The 14,013-nt window shown below is 42.0% G+C and overlaps 2 protein-coding genes across 5 annotated transcripts in view; one reads left to right on the forward strand and one right to left on the reverse strand.

Annotated features, from left to right (window-relative positions):
- Window positions 1–1,856, reverse strand: part of LOC109897187 (SUN domain-containing ossification factor) — a 68,427-nt gene extending 66,571 nt beyond the window's left edge. For 3 of the 4 annotated variants that reach the window (XM_031833432.1, XM_031833431.1, XM_031833430.1), the window contains exon 1: window positions 1,526–1,856. In XM_031833432.1, the coding sequence (XP_031689292.1) occupies window positions 1,526–1,569 (44 nt within the window). In that variant the 5' untranslated portion in view covers window positions 1,570–1,856. The remainder of the gene's footprint in view (window positions 1–1,525) is intronic. The other variant, XM_031833433.1, reaches the window with a different exon arrangement.
- A 1,347-nt stretch (window positions 1,857–3,203) lies between these two features.
- tmed5 (transmembrane p24 trafficking protein 5) lies at window positions 3,204–13,961 on the forward strand. The gene is made up of 4 exons (XM_020492716.2): window positions 3,204–3,650; window positions 9,921–10,018; window positions 10,120–10,303; window positions 11,460–13,961. The coding sequence occupies exons 1-4, from the start codon at window positions 3,474–3,476 to the stop codon at window positions 11,676–11,678; spliced, it is 678 nt and encodes a 225-aa protein (XP_020348305.1). The 5' UTR covers window positions 3,204–3,473; the 3' UTR covers window positions 11,679–13,961.
- The last annotated feature ends 52 nt before the right edge of the window (window positions 13,962–14,013 follow it).

The raw sequence follows: 14,013 nt of genomic DNA on the forward strand, positions 1-14,013 counted from the left end.
AACATCACTGGTGGGAAAATGCATATATTTCTTTATGCGGATTTTAGAATACTTAGCATGAACATCTGTCACCAATTGAATGGAAACCTTGCTAGTGATGAAGTTTGTTTCTACACAGAAGACCATACAAAACTATCGCCTGAAGATCATCTGAACACCCAATACTTTTCTGATTTCAGCCACTTCAAACCATACTTCCTTGAGATTGAACCCGAAATGCCGGTTATTTTTCATTTTTTAAAACAACTAATTGACAGAGGTCGGTTCAATTATTTGAATTCTATGTTGTTCAGTTTTTTTCTGTGAGCTGCGCGATGTAGTAGGGAGTTGTAGTTTCCAATAGGCAAATAAATATTCACCAGTTTGGCTCATAAAACGAGGTAATTAACTAAAATTACCATAATCCATTGCGCATATACTTGTCCTGCGCCATGGGGGAGACAAGACTGCATGATCATGAGGGCATATAGAGAGCAGCTGTTGCTTCATGAGGTATCTCTACCTGAAAATACACGACAAAAGTGATTGACTCCGCAGTATGCCTTATCTAGTTTGAAGAACTACAAAATAGTGATGACTTAGATTTACGTTTTTTTAAAGTCATCGAATAAAACAAATGTAAAATACACAACACAAATATTTGATTTAAAGTGAATAAATGATGGTTAATAATTAGTAATGGCAAGTCACTACCACCATGGGACATTTATTAATCGTTTTATTCTGTGTTGCTATAGCATTCAACCAAAATAATCAGAACCAAAATCCAAAACGCTATTTCAATAATCGAACCTAAACCGAACTGAAACCCTCCCCACTAATCGCTCAGCAATATGAAAAAAAAGAGTTTCAAAAGTACTGTCAGCCTGATTTGTAAAACTATCATAGACCCAAATTAAAAAGTAAACATTGGCCGTTGATTACATCACCTTTTTTTACATGGTGGGGTTGCAAACATTTTTGTTATATCAAAATGGGGAAGTGGGCCAAAAAAGTTTGGGAAGGCCTGCTCTAGCTGAAATGCGCAATTGTGCATTACGCTCACAAAAAGAAAACGAAATGGAATTCAAATCATTTAACCGACGTTGGTCATTTTGCTAACGTTAGTTGTTTAAAAACTGACATTTCGGTTAATGGTTTAGCACCCTGGGACATGGTAGAAATGCCTACATCCACTAAAATTCCCTTTAAGATCCATATATTTTGTGTTTTATGGTGAAATGACGCCTACATGTATATTTAAAGCCCTTTGGAATACACATCTTACACTGAATAATATTTGCTCGGGGCATACAAGGCACCGTCGTATACTAGGAATGACCCAGCTAGTCTGGGCTGGCTAACTTCATTTTTTACATATGGGAGGATGGAAGAATCGATTTCATCCCACACCACGAACAGACATGGTCAGAATATCCGGTTTCCAATACTGCTTTCGAGTAAGGTGTCATTTATTCGGCGTAAACATGACAATATCAAGCTAACTTTTCCAGCACACAATGAAAAGAATGAAGATAGGTCTTACCACCAGAGGATGAGGCACGCCAACAAAACGCGCAACCGCTTCATTATCTTCCCGCTGGGACCAACATCCTCGCTCTTTTAGGATTGTACTAACCTCTCGTGGCTATACAGTAAACACGAATATGAACTATTATCAAACTGTAATGTTTGTTGCTTATAAAATATAATAAATATTTAGGGGGAGGGTGACACTTTCCTAAAACTACACTCGATGTAGCTAGCCAGTTGATTTTTCATTCAGTCAACCCTTCGCCGACTCTTTTCTGCGCTAGTTGGCTTCTGTTGCTGTGCTACTCGCCTTCGCTAAGCGCTGCTGTGGTTCTCCCCTCCACTCGGCCAATAGCATCAGGCAGCGACAGAGAAGTAGTGACGTGCTAAGGCACTGTTCCGCCCATTTCCTCTGCTTGAGCGGAGCTGGAACATGTAACGCGTCTCCTCCATAAGAAAAGAAAATATAAAACCCTGAAATATTTACATCTGATTGTGCAACTTTTGGATTACATAGTTTTGCAATAGGATGAGTAATGAATGGTGGTTTGCATTACATCGCAGAGTAACTTCCAAAGACTAAGGGTAACATATATGGGATGGCATAGCCTACACAAGAAAATGCCTAGTAGCTAGTTGAGTTGACATTTTTCATGTCATGACATGACCCTACATATTTAATAGTTTCCTTATTTTTAGCAAGCCTGGTGTGCAGTTCACTATTACAATTTTAAAACCAAGAGATCCTTGATCAGATTGCAGTCTTCTCTCATCATCATCAATTGAAAAATACCTACACCCATGTCTATTTGACATTGATATTGTTGTTCAACAAACAAGTGCCTGTATAGTTAAATGTCTTTTATCATTCTATAATGTCTTCTCTACGCTCAAAGTTATACAAAATAACATAACTGTTCAATATTCACACATGGGCAGACTTGTACTGTTTTCTATCCGTCCTTGCCATATACTAATATATCTGTATAGCACAAGGAAATATATATATATTTTTAATGTAACCTTTGTTTAACAAGGAAAGTCAGTTAAGAACAAATTCTTATATACAATGACAGCCTACTCCAGCCAAACCCAGACGACGCTGGGCCAATTGTGCGCCGCCATATGGGACTCCCAATCACGTCCGGATGTGACACGGCCGGTATATCCAATGTTGATTTCAACATGCGACTGTACTGATGTTGTAAAGATGATTGCGCTTTTGGAGCAGCGTTGGATGCACAGACTATCCATTATATTGAACAGATACTCGAATGTCTTTAAAAAATGGAAAGCATTAGGGAAGAGGCAATAACAGGTGGGACCATTATTGCCAATGAGCGGGCAGATACACGTGTGAACAGGCACAACTGTTTCCACTAATCAACATTGTCTATATAATACAAATTCATGAAAACAAGCATTTGCTCTTTTATCTTAATTTAAGGCTAGGCATAAGATTAGCAGTGCAGTTAACTCCTCGCGTGGTGAGAGAAAACAAAAAAACGTCCCCTGCTGGAGAAAAGATTTTGTGCCCAGTTATCCCTCTCGCTTCTCATCTTCCTCTCTGGATGCCGTCAGTTGTTCTTAAACACGCACACACTACATTACCCAACATGCAACTGAGAAAAGCGCCCTTCTGAGAACTGCCTGTAATGAACTTATTTGTTGTTGTTAAAATGGCCCATAATACACTAGAATGTGTCCCAAATATATTTTAGCACCATTAAATACATTAAATTGTATCAGATACAATTACATTCCAACTATTTGAGAGAAACGTATGTCCATTCTTAAGGCAAGGTCCTCACATTTCGATTGCTATCTCGTACGGTGAGCTGTCCAACAGAACAGACGTGAGGAGAAGTTGACGAGCATTAGCTAGCACTCGTCTCTTTACGGAGTCAAAATCTATAGTAATTTCCCGCTTGTTCCGTGTGTGGTGAAGGCAGCAGGAGACCATGGACGTGGTCCGGGGGTTATTGTGCCTGTTCTCGGTGCTGGTATCTGAGATGTTCATGGTGGCCGCGTTCTCCCAGAGCATGGACAGCGACTTCACATTTACACTCCCTTCCGGACGGAAGGAGTGCTTCTTCCAGACCATGAAGAAGGACGCATCGCTGGAGATAGAATATCAGGTTCGAGGGGTTATTATCGGTTGAAAGTGTGAACCAAAAACGTGTACATGAGCAGATACATTTGCTAGAACTCGCGAGGGCAGCTTTGTAGACAGTCTACTAATAATATCAAATTGTAATCGTCACATGCTTCGTATACAGGTGAAGACTAGAAGTGAAATGCTTAACGTAAACTCGAACATCGCCTTGGTCCGTACAATTGCCCTTATTTTAGCGCCCCAAAAACGTAATACTTCCAGATCAACTGTAATGTCAATACCATTGTAAAGCACAAGTCCTCCCCTTTTCAACAGAATCAATTACATGACCTAAACGCTGCCGTTTCTGCATAATTCAAGCAGGCAATGAGCCCCGTCTGGTCTTTTTAAAAATGGCGGGTGGGGAAGCGAAACTAATGCCTGATAGTGCAGGCATTTTTTTCACTCGATCTGTCCAACTTATCACCTTAGCATCTAAAATGTAAATAAAACACTATAAAGAGTTTATATAATGTGATTACATACCTATTTGAAGGTCTGTCGAATTTGAATCAGGTTTTTAGGGCGGTGCTAAAGTGATCTTAAACAGCGGCTTTGAGAATGATGATCCCATGCAATGATGATGAAAAAAATGACTAGGTCACTGTCCATTTCTTGTTTTTAACCTCTAGTGACACCCCATCCCGTGAACGGGACCGTTGTCATCATCTGACACTAATTAGCATAACGCAATGGACATAAATCTTCCTAGAAAATATTCCTATTCATGAAAATCACAAGTGAAATATATTGGAACACAGCTTAGCCTTTTGTTAATCACCCTGTCATCTCAGTTTTTCAAAATATGCTTTACAGCCAAAGCTAGACAAGCATTTGTGTAAGTTTATCGATAGCCTAGCATAGCATTATGCTTTGCTAGCAAATTAAACTGTTTACCTTTGATGAACTTCGGATGTTTTCACTCATGAGACTCCCAGGTAGATAGCCAAAGTTCATTTTTTCCAAAATATTATTTTTGTAGGCGAAATAGCACCGTTTGTTCTTCACGTTTGGCTGAGAAATCGACCGGAAATTGCGGTCACAACAACGCCGAAAAATATTCAAAATTAGCTCCATAATATCGACAGAAACATGGCAAACGTTGTTTAGAATCAATCCTCAAGGTGTTTTTCAAATATCTATTAGATCATATATCCACCGGTACAATTGGTTTCTCAGTAGAAGCGATTGGAATAATGGCTACCTCTGTACTTTACACAAGATTTTCTCCGGGAGCATCATGTGACCACTTGCGCAATGTAGCTCCCTACGGGTATTCTTCAACATTAATGCGTAAAACTACGTCACAATGCTGTAGACACCTTTGGGGAATATGTAGAAAGCGTAAGCTGGTTCATAGCACATTCACAGCTCAATGGGGACTCATTGGCACGCAGCGCTTTCAAAATATGGGGCACTTCCGGATTGGATTTTTCTCAGGCTTTCCGCCTGCAACATCAGTTCTGTTATACTCACAGACAATATCTTTACAGTTTTGTAAACGTGAATGTTTTCTATCCAAAGCTGTCAATTATATGCATATTCTAGCATCTTGTCCTGACAAAATATCCCGTTTTAAAACGGGAGTCGCAACAGGTTAAAGGATGATAGAAGTGCTACACCTGGTGGAGAGAGATTGTAACACAGAAATAATTGCTTTATGCGTGCTGTACTTTACGACATGACACGTCAAGATGTAACGGAGGGTCAGTTTTTTTTCAACTTTTCTCCAATATCAAATCAAAATCAAATCAAATGTATTTATATAGCCCTTCGTACATCAGCTGATATCTCAAAGTGCTGTACAGAAACCCAGCCTAAAACCCCAAACAGCAAGCAATGCAGGTGTAGAAGCACGGTGGCTAGGAAAAACTCCCTAGAAAGGCCAAAACCTAGGAAGAAACCTAGAGAGGAACCAGGCTATGTGGGGTGGCCAGTCCTCTTCTGGCTGTGCCGGGTGGAGAATATAACAGAACATGGCCAAGATGTTCAAATGTTCATAAATGACCAGCATGGTCGTATAATAATAAGGCAGAACAGTTGAAACTGGAGCAGCAGCACGGTCAGATGGACTGGGGACAGCAAGGAGTCATCATGTCAGGTAGTCCTGGGGCATGGTCCTAGGGCTCAGGTCCTCCGAGAGAGAGAAAAAAAGAGAATTAGAGAGAGCATATGTGGGGTGGCCAGTCCTCTTCTGGCTGTGCCGGGTGGAGATTATAACAGAACATGGCCAAGATGTTCATAAATGATCAGCATGTTCGAATAATAAGAAGGCAGAACAGTTGTGGGCACTGGTGTTGAACGCTGAGCTGTAGTCAACGAATAGCATTCTCACATAGGTATTCCTTTTGTCCAGGTGGGAAAGGGTAGTGTGGAGTGCAATAGAGATTGCATCATCTGTGGATCTGTTGGGGAGGTATGCAATTGAAGTGGGTCTAGGGTTTCTGGGATAATGGTGTTTATGTGATTCATGACCAGCCTTTCAAAGCACTTCATGGCTACACGTGTGAGTCCAACGGGTCGTTAGTCATTTAGGCAGGTTACCTTCGTGTTCTTGGGCTCAGGGGCTATGGTGGTCTGCTTGAAACATGTTGGTATTATAGACTCGGACAGGAAGAGATTGAAAATGCCAGTGAAGACACTTGCTAGTTGGTCAGCACAAGCTCAGAGTACACGTCCTGGTAATCCTTGTGAATTTTGACCTGTTTAAAGGTCTTACTCACATCGGCTACGGAGAGCGTGATCACACAGTCGTCCGGAACAACTGATGCTCTCATGCATGCTTCAGTGTTGCTTGGCTTGAATCGAGCATAGAAGTAATTTAGCTCATCTGGTAGGCTCGTGTCACTGGGCAGCTCGCGGCTGTGCTTCCCTTCTGTAGTCTGTAATAGCTTGCAAGTTCTTCCACATCTGACGAGCGTCGGAGCCAGTGAAGCATGATTCAATCTTAGTCCTGTATTGACACTTTAGCTTTTTGATAGTTTGTCGGAGGGCATAGCGGGATTTCTTATAAGCTTCTGGGTTAGAGTCCCGCTCCTTGGAAGTGGCAGCTCTACCATTTTGCTCAGTTCGGATGTTGCCTGTAATCCATGGCTTCTGGTTTGGGTATATACATACAGTCACTGTGGGGATGACGTCATCGATGCACTTAGATGAAGCCAGTGACCGATGTGGTGTACTCCTCATGCCATCAAAAGAATCGTGGAACATTTTCCAGTCTATGCTAGCAAAACAGTCCTGTAGCTTAGCCTCTTTGTCATCTGACCACTTTTGCATTGACCGAGTCACTGGTTCTTCCTGCTTTTGTTTTTGCTTGTAAGCAGGATTCAGGAGGATATAATTATGGTCAGATTTGCCTAATGGGGGGGGGGGGGGGGGCGAGGGAGAGCTTTGTATGCATCTCTGTGTGTGGAGTATAGGTGGTCCAGAGTTCTTTTTTCCTCTGGTTGCACATTTATCATGCTGTTAAAAATGAGGTAAAACAAATACGTTTCCCTGCATTAAAGTCCCCGGTCCCTAGGAGCGCTGCCTCTGGATGAGCTTTTTCCTGTTTGCTTATGGCGGAATACAGCTCATTGAGTGAGGTTTTAGTCCCAGCATCGGTTTGGGGTAAATAGACAGCTACAAAGAATATAGATAAACTCTCTTGGTAGATAGTGTGGTCTACAGCTTATCATGAGACACTCTACCTCAGGCGAGCAAAACCTAGAGATTTCCTCACTATTAGATTTCTTGCACCAGCTGTTGTTTACAAATATACCGGAGGAGGTATGTTATGATATGTTATTCATATCGTTGTTCAGCCACGACTTGAAACATACGATATTACAGTTTTTAATGTCCCGTTGGTAGGATATGTGATCGTAATTAGTCTATTTTGTTGTCCAATGATTGTACGTTGGCTAATAGGACTGATGTTAAAGGCAGATTACCCACTCGCCGTTGGATCCTTACAAGGCACCCCAACCTACGTCCCTGGTATCTCCATCTTTCTCCTGCGAATGACAGGGATGTGGGCCTTGTCAGTTGTCTGAAGTAAATCCTTTGCATCTGACTCATTAAAGATGATAAAATCTTCTTCCAGTACGAGGATTAGTAAATCACTGTCCGATTACTTAGAAGCTCTTTTCGGTCATAAGAGACGGTGGCATTAACATTATGTACAAAATAAGTTATAAATAACGAGAACACACACAATAGCACAATTGATTAGGAGACTGTAAAACGGCAGCCATCTCCTCCGGCGCCATTGTAACACATGGGTGTTTGTCCATGTGGGAAAGGGCACTGTGGAGTGCGACATAACATATCTCAACATAGAACTTTGGTAAAGGCCTATTCAAAGAAAAGAGGTTATCTTAACATTAATGACATTGAGGGATTGTCATACCATCACTGTAGCCGACATCTAAGTTCCCTATTGTTGTGTCTACCACCACAGACAAGCTATCTCTGTGGCATGCTGGATCCCCACCCCTGCCCTTGGAGTGAAAACAAAATGTTGATAATGTCCTTAGAACTGAGCAGCTCCACAAACTAAGTTCTTCATGGCCTCTGTTGAATGTCTGTGTTTTTGAAATACTAATAACTAGACATTTTGTAATTCAGTTTGGAAACCTTGACATTCTTTGCCCCTAAACAACAGAGCAGACAGATGTGGAAATTCTGAAGGGCATTGCCATGGTAAGAGTGATGCTGAGACTGATATGTCACTTAAAAATGTTGATTAAAGTTAAACAAACCACACATTTCTATGCACAATGACTAGTTAAAACCTCGAGTGTAGGGGGCAGTATTCTGATGTTTGGATGAAAAATGTACTCAAATTAAACTGCCTATTTCTCAGGCTCAGAATCTAGAATATGCATATAATTGTCCGATTAGGATAGAAAACACCAAAGTTTCCAAAACTGTCAAAATATTGTCTGAGTATAACAGAACTGACAATGCAGGCAAAAACCTGAGGAAAATCAAACCAGGAAGTGGCTTCTATTTTGAAAGCTCCATGTTCCATAGCCTGCCTTCGCTCCATTTAAAGGGATATCAACCAGATTCCTTTTCCTATGGCTTCCCCATGGTGTGAACAGTCTTTAGACATAGTTTCAGGCTTATTTTGAAAAATGAGCGAGAAAGATCACATGGCTGTATGGCTGGGTGCCAGTAGCGTTTTGTATGCGCAACAGCTTGGTACGGCCATTTATTCTCTCTCTACTATTGAAAAAGCTACATTCCCGGTTGATATATTATCGATTATATATTGTAAAAACAACCTGAGGGTTGATTATAAAAAAACGTTTGAACTGTTTCTACGAACATTACGGATACTATTTGGAATTTATCTGCGATGTCGTGACCGCTCGAGTCTGTGGATTTCTGAACATAACGCGCCAACCAAATGGAGGTATTTTGGATTAAAAAACTATCTTTATGGAACAAAAGGAACATTTGTGTAACTGGGAGTCTCGTGAGTGCAAACATCCGAAGATCAAAGGTAAGCGATTTAATTTATTGCTTTTCTGACTTTCGTGACCAATCTACTTGGCTGCTAGCTGTTTGTAATATTTTGTCTACTGAGAGAGATGTGCTTACATAAATGCTTGGTATGCTTTCGCCAAAAAGCTTTATTGAAATCTGACACACCAGGTGGATTAACAATAAGATAAACTGTGTTTTGCTATATTGCACTTGTGATTTCATGAAAATTAAATATTTTTTGTAATTTAATTTGAATTTGGCTCTCTGCAATTCAGCGGTGGTTGACAAAAATGATCCCGCCAACAGGATGGGTGCATCAAGAAGTTTAACAATTTCCATAGAAAATGCTACAAAAACATATTTACTTGAAGAACAATGCAGATGCAGTTTGGTAACAGAATCACTGTTTGTGCCGTTTGTTTCGTCATTCTGTTACCAAGCTTAGCACCTGCACTGGTCCAGTAAATGTGTCTTTGTAAAACGTTAAGTGGAAATTGTTATAACTAGTCCTTGTGCATAGATTGATAAGGTTTAACTCTGGACATTTTTAAAAGTGAAAAATCTGAGTCTCCACATCACTCTTACCGTGGAATTTCCCTGAACTAATGATGAAACTGTAGAGAAACCGACACCAGGAAGGAACTGGTTTCTTTACTCATGTCTTGTATGGACTTCACACATGGTGAAGCCATCTGCTTATTCTGAAACCTTTCAGCAGCAGCTCTCTGACATGTCTCTCCTCTCACCCATCTTACTTGTCTCATCTGTGTGTCCTCAGGTGTTGGACGGAGCAGGTCTGGACGTTGACTTCAGCCTGTCCTCTCCTACTGGACACCTTCTGTACAGCGACCACCGCAAGTCAGACGGAGTACACACGTAAGAGACACGAACACCACCACGCAAGTGTGTAATACACACTCACATGGAGGACACACACGCTCTCTCTCTTACACTCTCCCGGTGTGTGTTTCCTTTAGTGTAGAGACGGAGGACGGAGACTACATGTTTTGTTTTGACAACTCGTTCTCGGCAGTATCAGAAAAGATCATTTTCTTCGAGCTGATCATGGACAACATGGAACAGGAAGGGGAGGAGCCAGAGGACTGGAAGGAGTACATCCATGGGACTGACATGTTGGACATGAAGCTGGAGGACATCATGGTGAGGGGCCGCACTTATACTACACCAAGGCACCTATGGGCTATATACCCTATGGGCCTTGATCAACAGTAGGTCACTATATAGTGGATCGGGCGCCATTTCGGACACTCCCCTAGAAGACATGGTTAGTAAGCATGCATTGCTTTGATATGCAACAGGACACGTGTCAGACATCTGTAGCACGTCATGCGAGGGGGTGTGATTTCTCACACAACATTTCACAGAATTCACGCCTCTTTAGTTTTTTGAATGTGATACTGGATAATCAAAAAAAGAATCCCTGTGTAAATTAGATTAGTAATGGTAGAGTGTTGTATTGTTGGGCCGGGACGTTGGTAATCGTGGCAAGGAAACAAAGCACCAAGCAGATTTAATTTATTTAGAAAAACAGCCCTAATGTTGGAAACAAACATGTTGTCATCCAGAGTCACATTTATTCATTTTCCAATCTATAGCACACTATTTTATATACAGCAGGTTATTAAAGGACCAAAGAGTTTAGTCTTCTTCAGGTTTTCATTTTTGCTGATACTGGTATTGTCCCGGTCCTAGTGTATTTTGTGTGAAAAGGCAGGCAGAAGCTGTCTCGTCTGAGGCCTGCCGTCTGTTGACATTGGTGTTTTGTCTGTCCTTTCTGAAGTAGAGATTGCTGGCATTACAACATGTCAGCGCACAGAGCACACAACCACACAGGTGGTGTCACTTTGACACAGCACACACACTGCCAATACAACGGCACAAGGTCAGAGAGACCGAGCACCACAGGCATCAATGTCACAACAATAACCACACAATCACCTGAAAGCAGAATGGATTTATCTTTATACCAGACCCCACCCCGTGTATCAGGACACAGACGTCAGTTGGTCAGGGACAGGAAGTGTAAAGTACAGCTGCGGAGGAAGTGGTGTTTGTCCTTTGAGGACTCACCAACATGGCGGGTTTGTTAACATGCACCCACCCCTTCCCCCATCCTGTTACCTTGTCTCCAGGGACCTCCCCAGTAGGGAATATTACTGTGTCAGTCAACATACATAATCTCTATGCTCCTGAAGTCTGGCCTACTCTGTATTGTTGGATTCTAGTTCCAAGATGCTTCTATGACTATCAGAATAACCCAAACCATTACCAACCTCTTTTTCCCTCTGCTCTCCAGGACACCATCAACAGTGTTAAAGCCCGGCTGGGGAAGAGCCTTCAGATACAGACGCTGCTCAAAGCCTTCGAGGCCCGCGACCGCAACATACAAGAGTCCAACTACAACCGGGTCAACATGTGGTCCATGACCAACATGCTGGTGATGGTGCTGGTGACAGGGGTGCAGGTCTACCTCATTCGCTCGCTGTTCGACGACAAGAGACACACACGCACGTAACAACCCTCCCACTGGGAGGGGTCGGGGAGGGACAGGCAGCTCTGTCTTGATCAGCCAGCCAATAGGGAGTGGGGACTGGTGGTGAAGATGCAACCGTAACTCATTGGTTTTTATGTACAACATGCACTCACATACATCACACATCCTTAGACACAAATGACCTACCCATCCAGTCTCTTCATCTGCTCTGTCTAGCTGCCAGGGGACATTATTCGTATCTGCTCTGTCTAGCTGCCGGGGGACATTATTCGTATCTGCTCTGTCTAGCTGCCGAGGGACAGTATTCGTATCTGCTCTGTCTAGCTGCCGAGGGACAGTATTCGTATCTGCTCTTGTCTATCTAAAAATCAGTGGAGGGTGAGACACCAGCCAGACCTTCAGAGTCATTGGCTTTTAAAAGCGAGCGTAACGAACAAGTGTTTACCATTGATATGGTAATGTTACCTCTCAACTTTGTCTTCCAGACACTGAGGTGAGACTGCCCTGTCTGTCACATCTTTCAATGTCTCCCAGTATATGATCTGTAAGTCATGTTGCCAAGCCTTTTACTGGAGTAGGTTGTTGATATACCTGTAGAGATTTTGATTTAGCAGTCTGTGCCATACTACCAAAACTTTTGCCTTCCAAACCGTGGCTGGAGTGGACAGCATGTGCACGCACACACACACTTTCACACTCTTTCAGATACACTCACACAATCTCTTACCCACACACTAACACATTTCTTCATAGAAACATCTGTTGCCTGCCAGTGCCAGCCCTCCTTTCTGTGGCTGGCCTTTTGACTGCTTGGTGAGTAGAGTAGGGGAAAGGGAATAGTTTATTCCGTAACCCTCTAAATCACTGCTGTACTCTTCCACTCCCTCCTCCTCCTGACTTCCACCTATAACTCATGTCCTGATGGTCTAATGTCAGACTTAGTGCCGACAGGCGAGTCTGGTTTCAGTCCTACAGACTGAGATGTGGAGTCCGCTCTGCCCCTCTTTTTCTCTAGTGACCACATTCTATTTCTAACAACCACACCCTGCACCTCATTGGGGCATGGAAGGTTTCTTGGAGAAGGGTTGCTTGGGACTGAATGAGGTGGGGAGTGGTTGGGAGATCCACTAATTGACTTATTTGGCTTTATTTTGTAGGTTGTCCAATAGTGTACATGACAGAGATACAAATGTACACACTTGTGGTTGATACACCGATATGTGCCAAGATTTTGGAGCAGCCAAACAAGTTGTCTGAATGCTCTCTAAATGCTCCCTATATTACAGAAATGTTCCTATAAATACTCACTGTACTGCTGTGTTGAGTAACACCACACCGCCATCTTGTGGCTGGACAGTGGACTGCTCACAATCTCACCTCTAGGACTGGCTTTAAAAATATATATATATATATTTTTTAAATTGAACCTTTATTTTTCTAGGCAAGTCAGTTAAGAACATTCTTATTTACAATGACTGCCTACTCCGGCCAAATCCAGACAATGCTGGGCCAATTGTGGGACTCCCAATCACGTCCGGATGTGATACAGCCTGGATTCAAACCAGGTACTATAGTGAAGTCTCTTACACTGAGATGCAGTGCCTTAGACCGCTGCGCCACTCGGGAGCCCAGCTTTCAACCTATCACTGCTTTGAAATATGAAATATTACAGTGATTCAGTATCCACTCTCTTTGACAATGAAAGAATAACAACATAAAATTGTGATGTTTGAGGGGTCTTGCAATGTGCTATTATGAGCTCCCTCATTTACAGCTACTCAAACCATTGGGCGAGTTAGTTTTGCATAGCATGGTGCCCCGGATGGGCAGAGTTTACGCATTTTAGACCATTTCATTAGTCCACCTACACCGGGTCATGCCAAATTAACTCGCCCATTGTAATGGTTGTATTGCCACTGCCTCTCTCTGCCCACCATGGTCTGTCATTAGTATTTTAGCTGATGCTCAAACAAGCATCACATTGGGTGATTTTAATAAGTGAAATTAAGTGTTTAAAATCCACAGAATTTCACTGTTCTGTTCCAACCTTTTGTTCCTTTCTGAACAAGACAATATTATATTTTGAAGAACAGACTCAACTCTTACCCTACAGACAAGTTGTTTAGGATAAAGTGTTTTATTTTACTAATCTGATGGAACAAAGAGAGGAGAAAATATTCTGGGATATTTATCAGAATAATGTTCTGTAGATGTAAATGAAACAATCACGTCACGTGATTGTCACGTTGTTTCCTTTGACTTCAAATGGTTGGTAGGTTGGTGAGAAATAAACTTTATACAGATCCAGCACTTGTTCTACATTCTTTCATTTATCAGTAGTAATGAAGAAATTACG

This window comes from Oncorhynchus kisutch, linkage group LG10 (assembly GCF_002021735.2).
Source record: "Oncorhynchus kisutch isolate 150728-3 linkage group LG10, Okis_V2, whole genome shotgun sequence".
Lineage (NCBI taxonomy): Eukaryota > Metazoa > Chordata > Actinopteri > Salmoniformes > Salmonidae > Oncorhynchus > Oncorhynchus kisutch.

Bases quoted from the DNA above. Each gene is read 5' to 3' on its own strand.
- tmed5 (XM_020492716.2), top strand. From the start codon at position 3,474: ATGGACGTGGTCCGGGGGTTATTGTGCCTGTTCTCGGTGCTGGTATCT. The intron at 10,019-10,119 runs GTAAGAGACACG...TGTTTCCTTTAG, and splicing joins AAGTCAGACGGAGTACACAC to TGTAGAGACGGAGGACGGAG. The intron at 10,304-11,459 runs GTGAGGGGCCGC...TCTGCTCTCCAG, and splicing joins TGAAGCTGGAGGACATCATG to GACACCATCAACAGTGTTAA.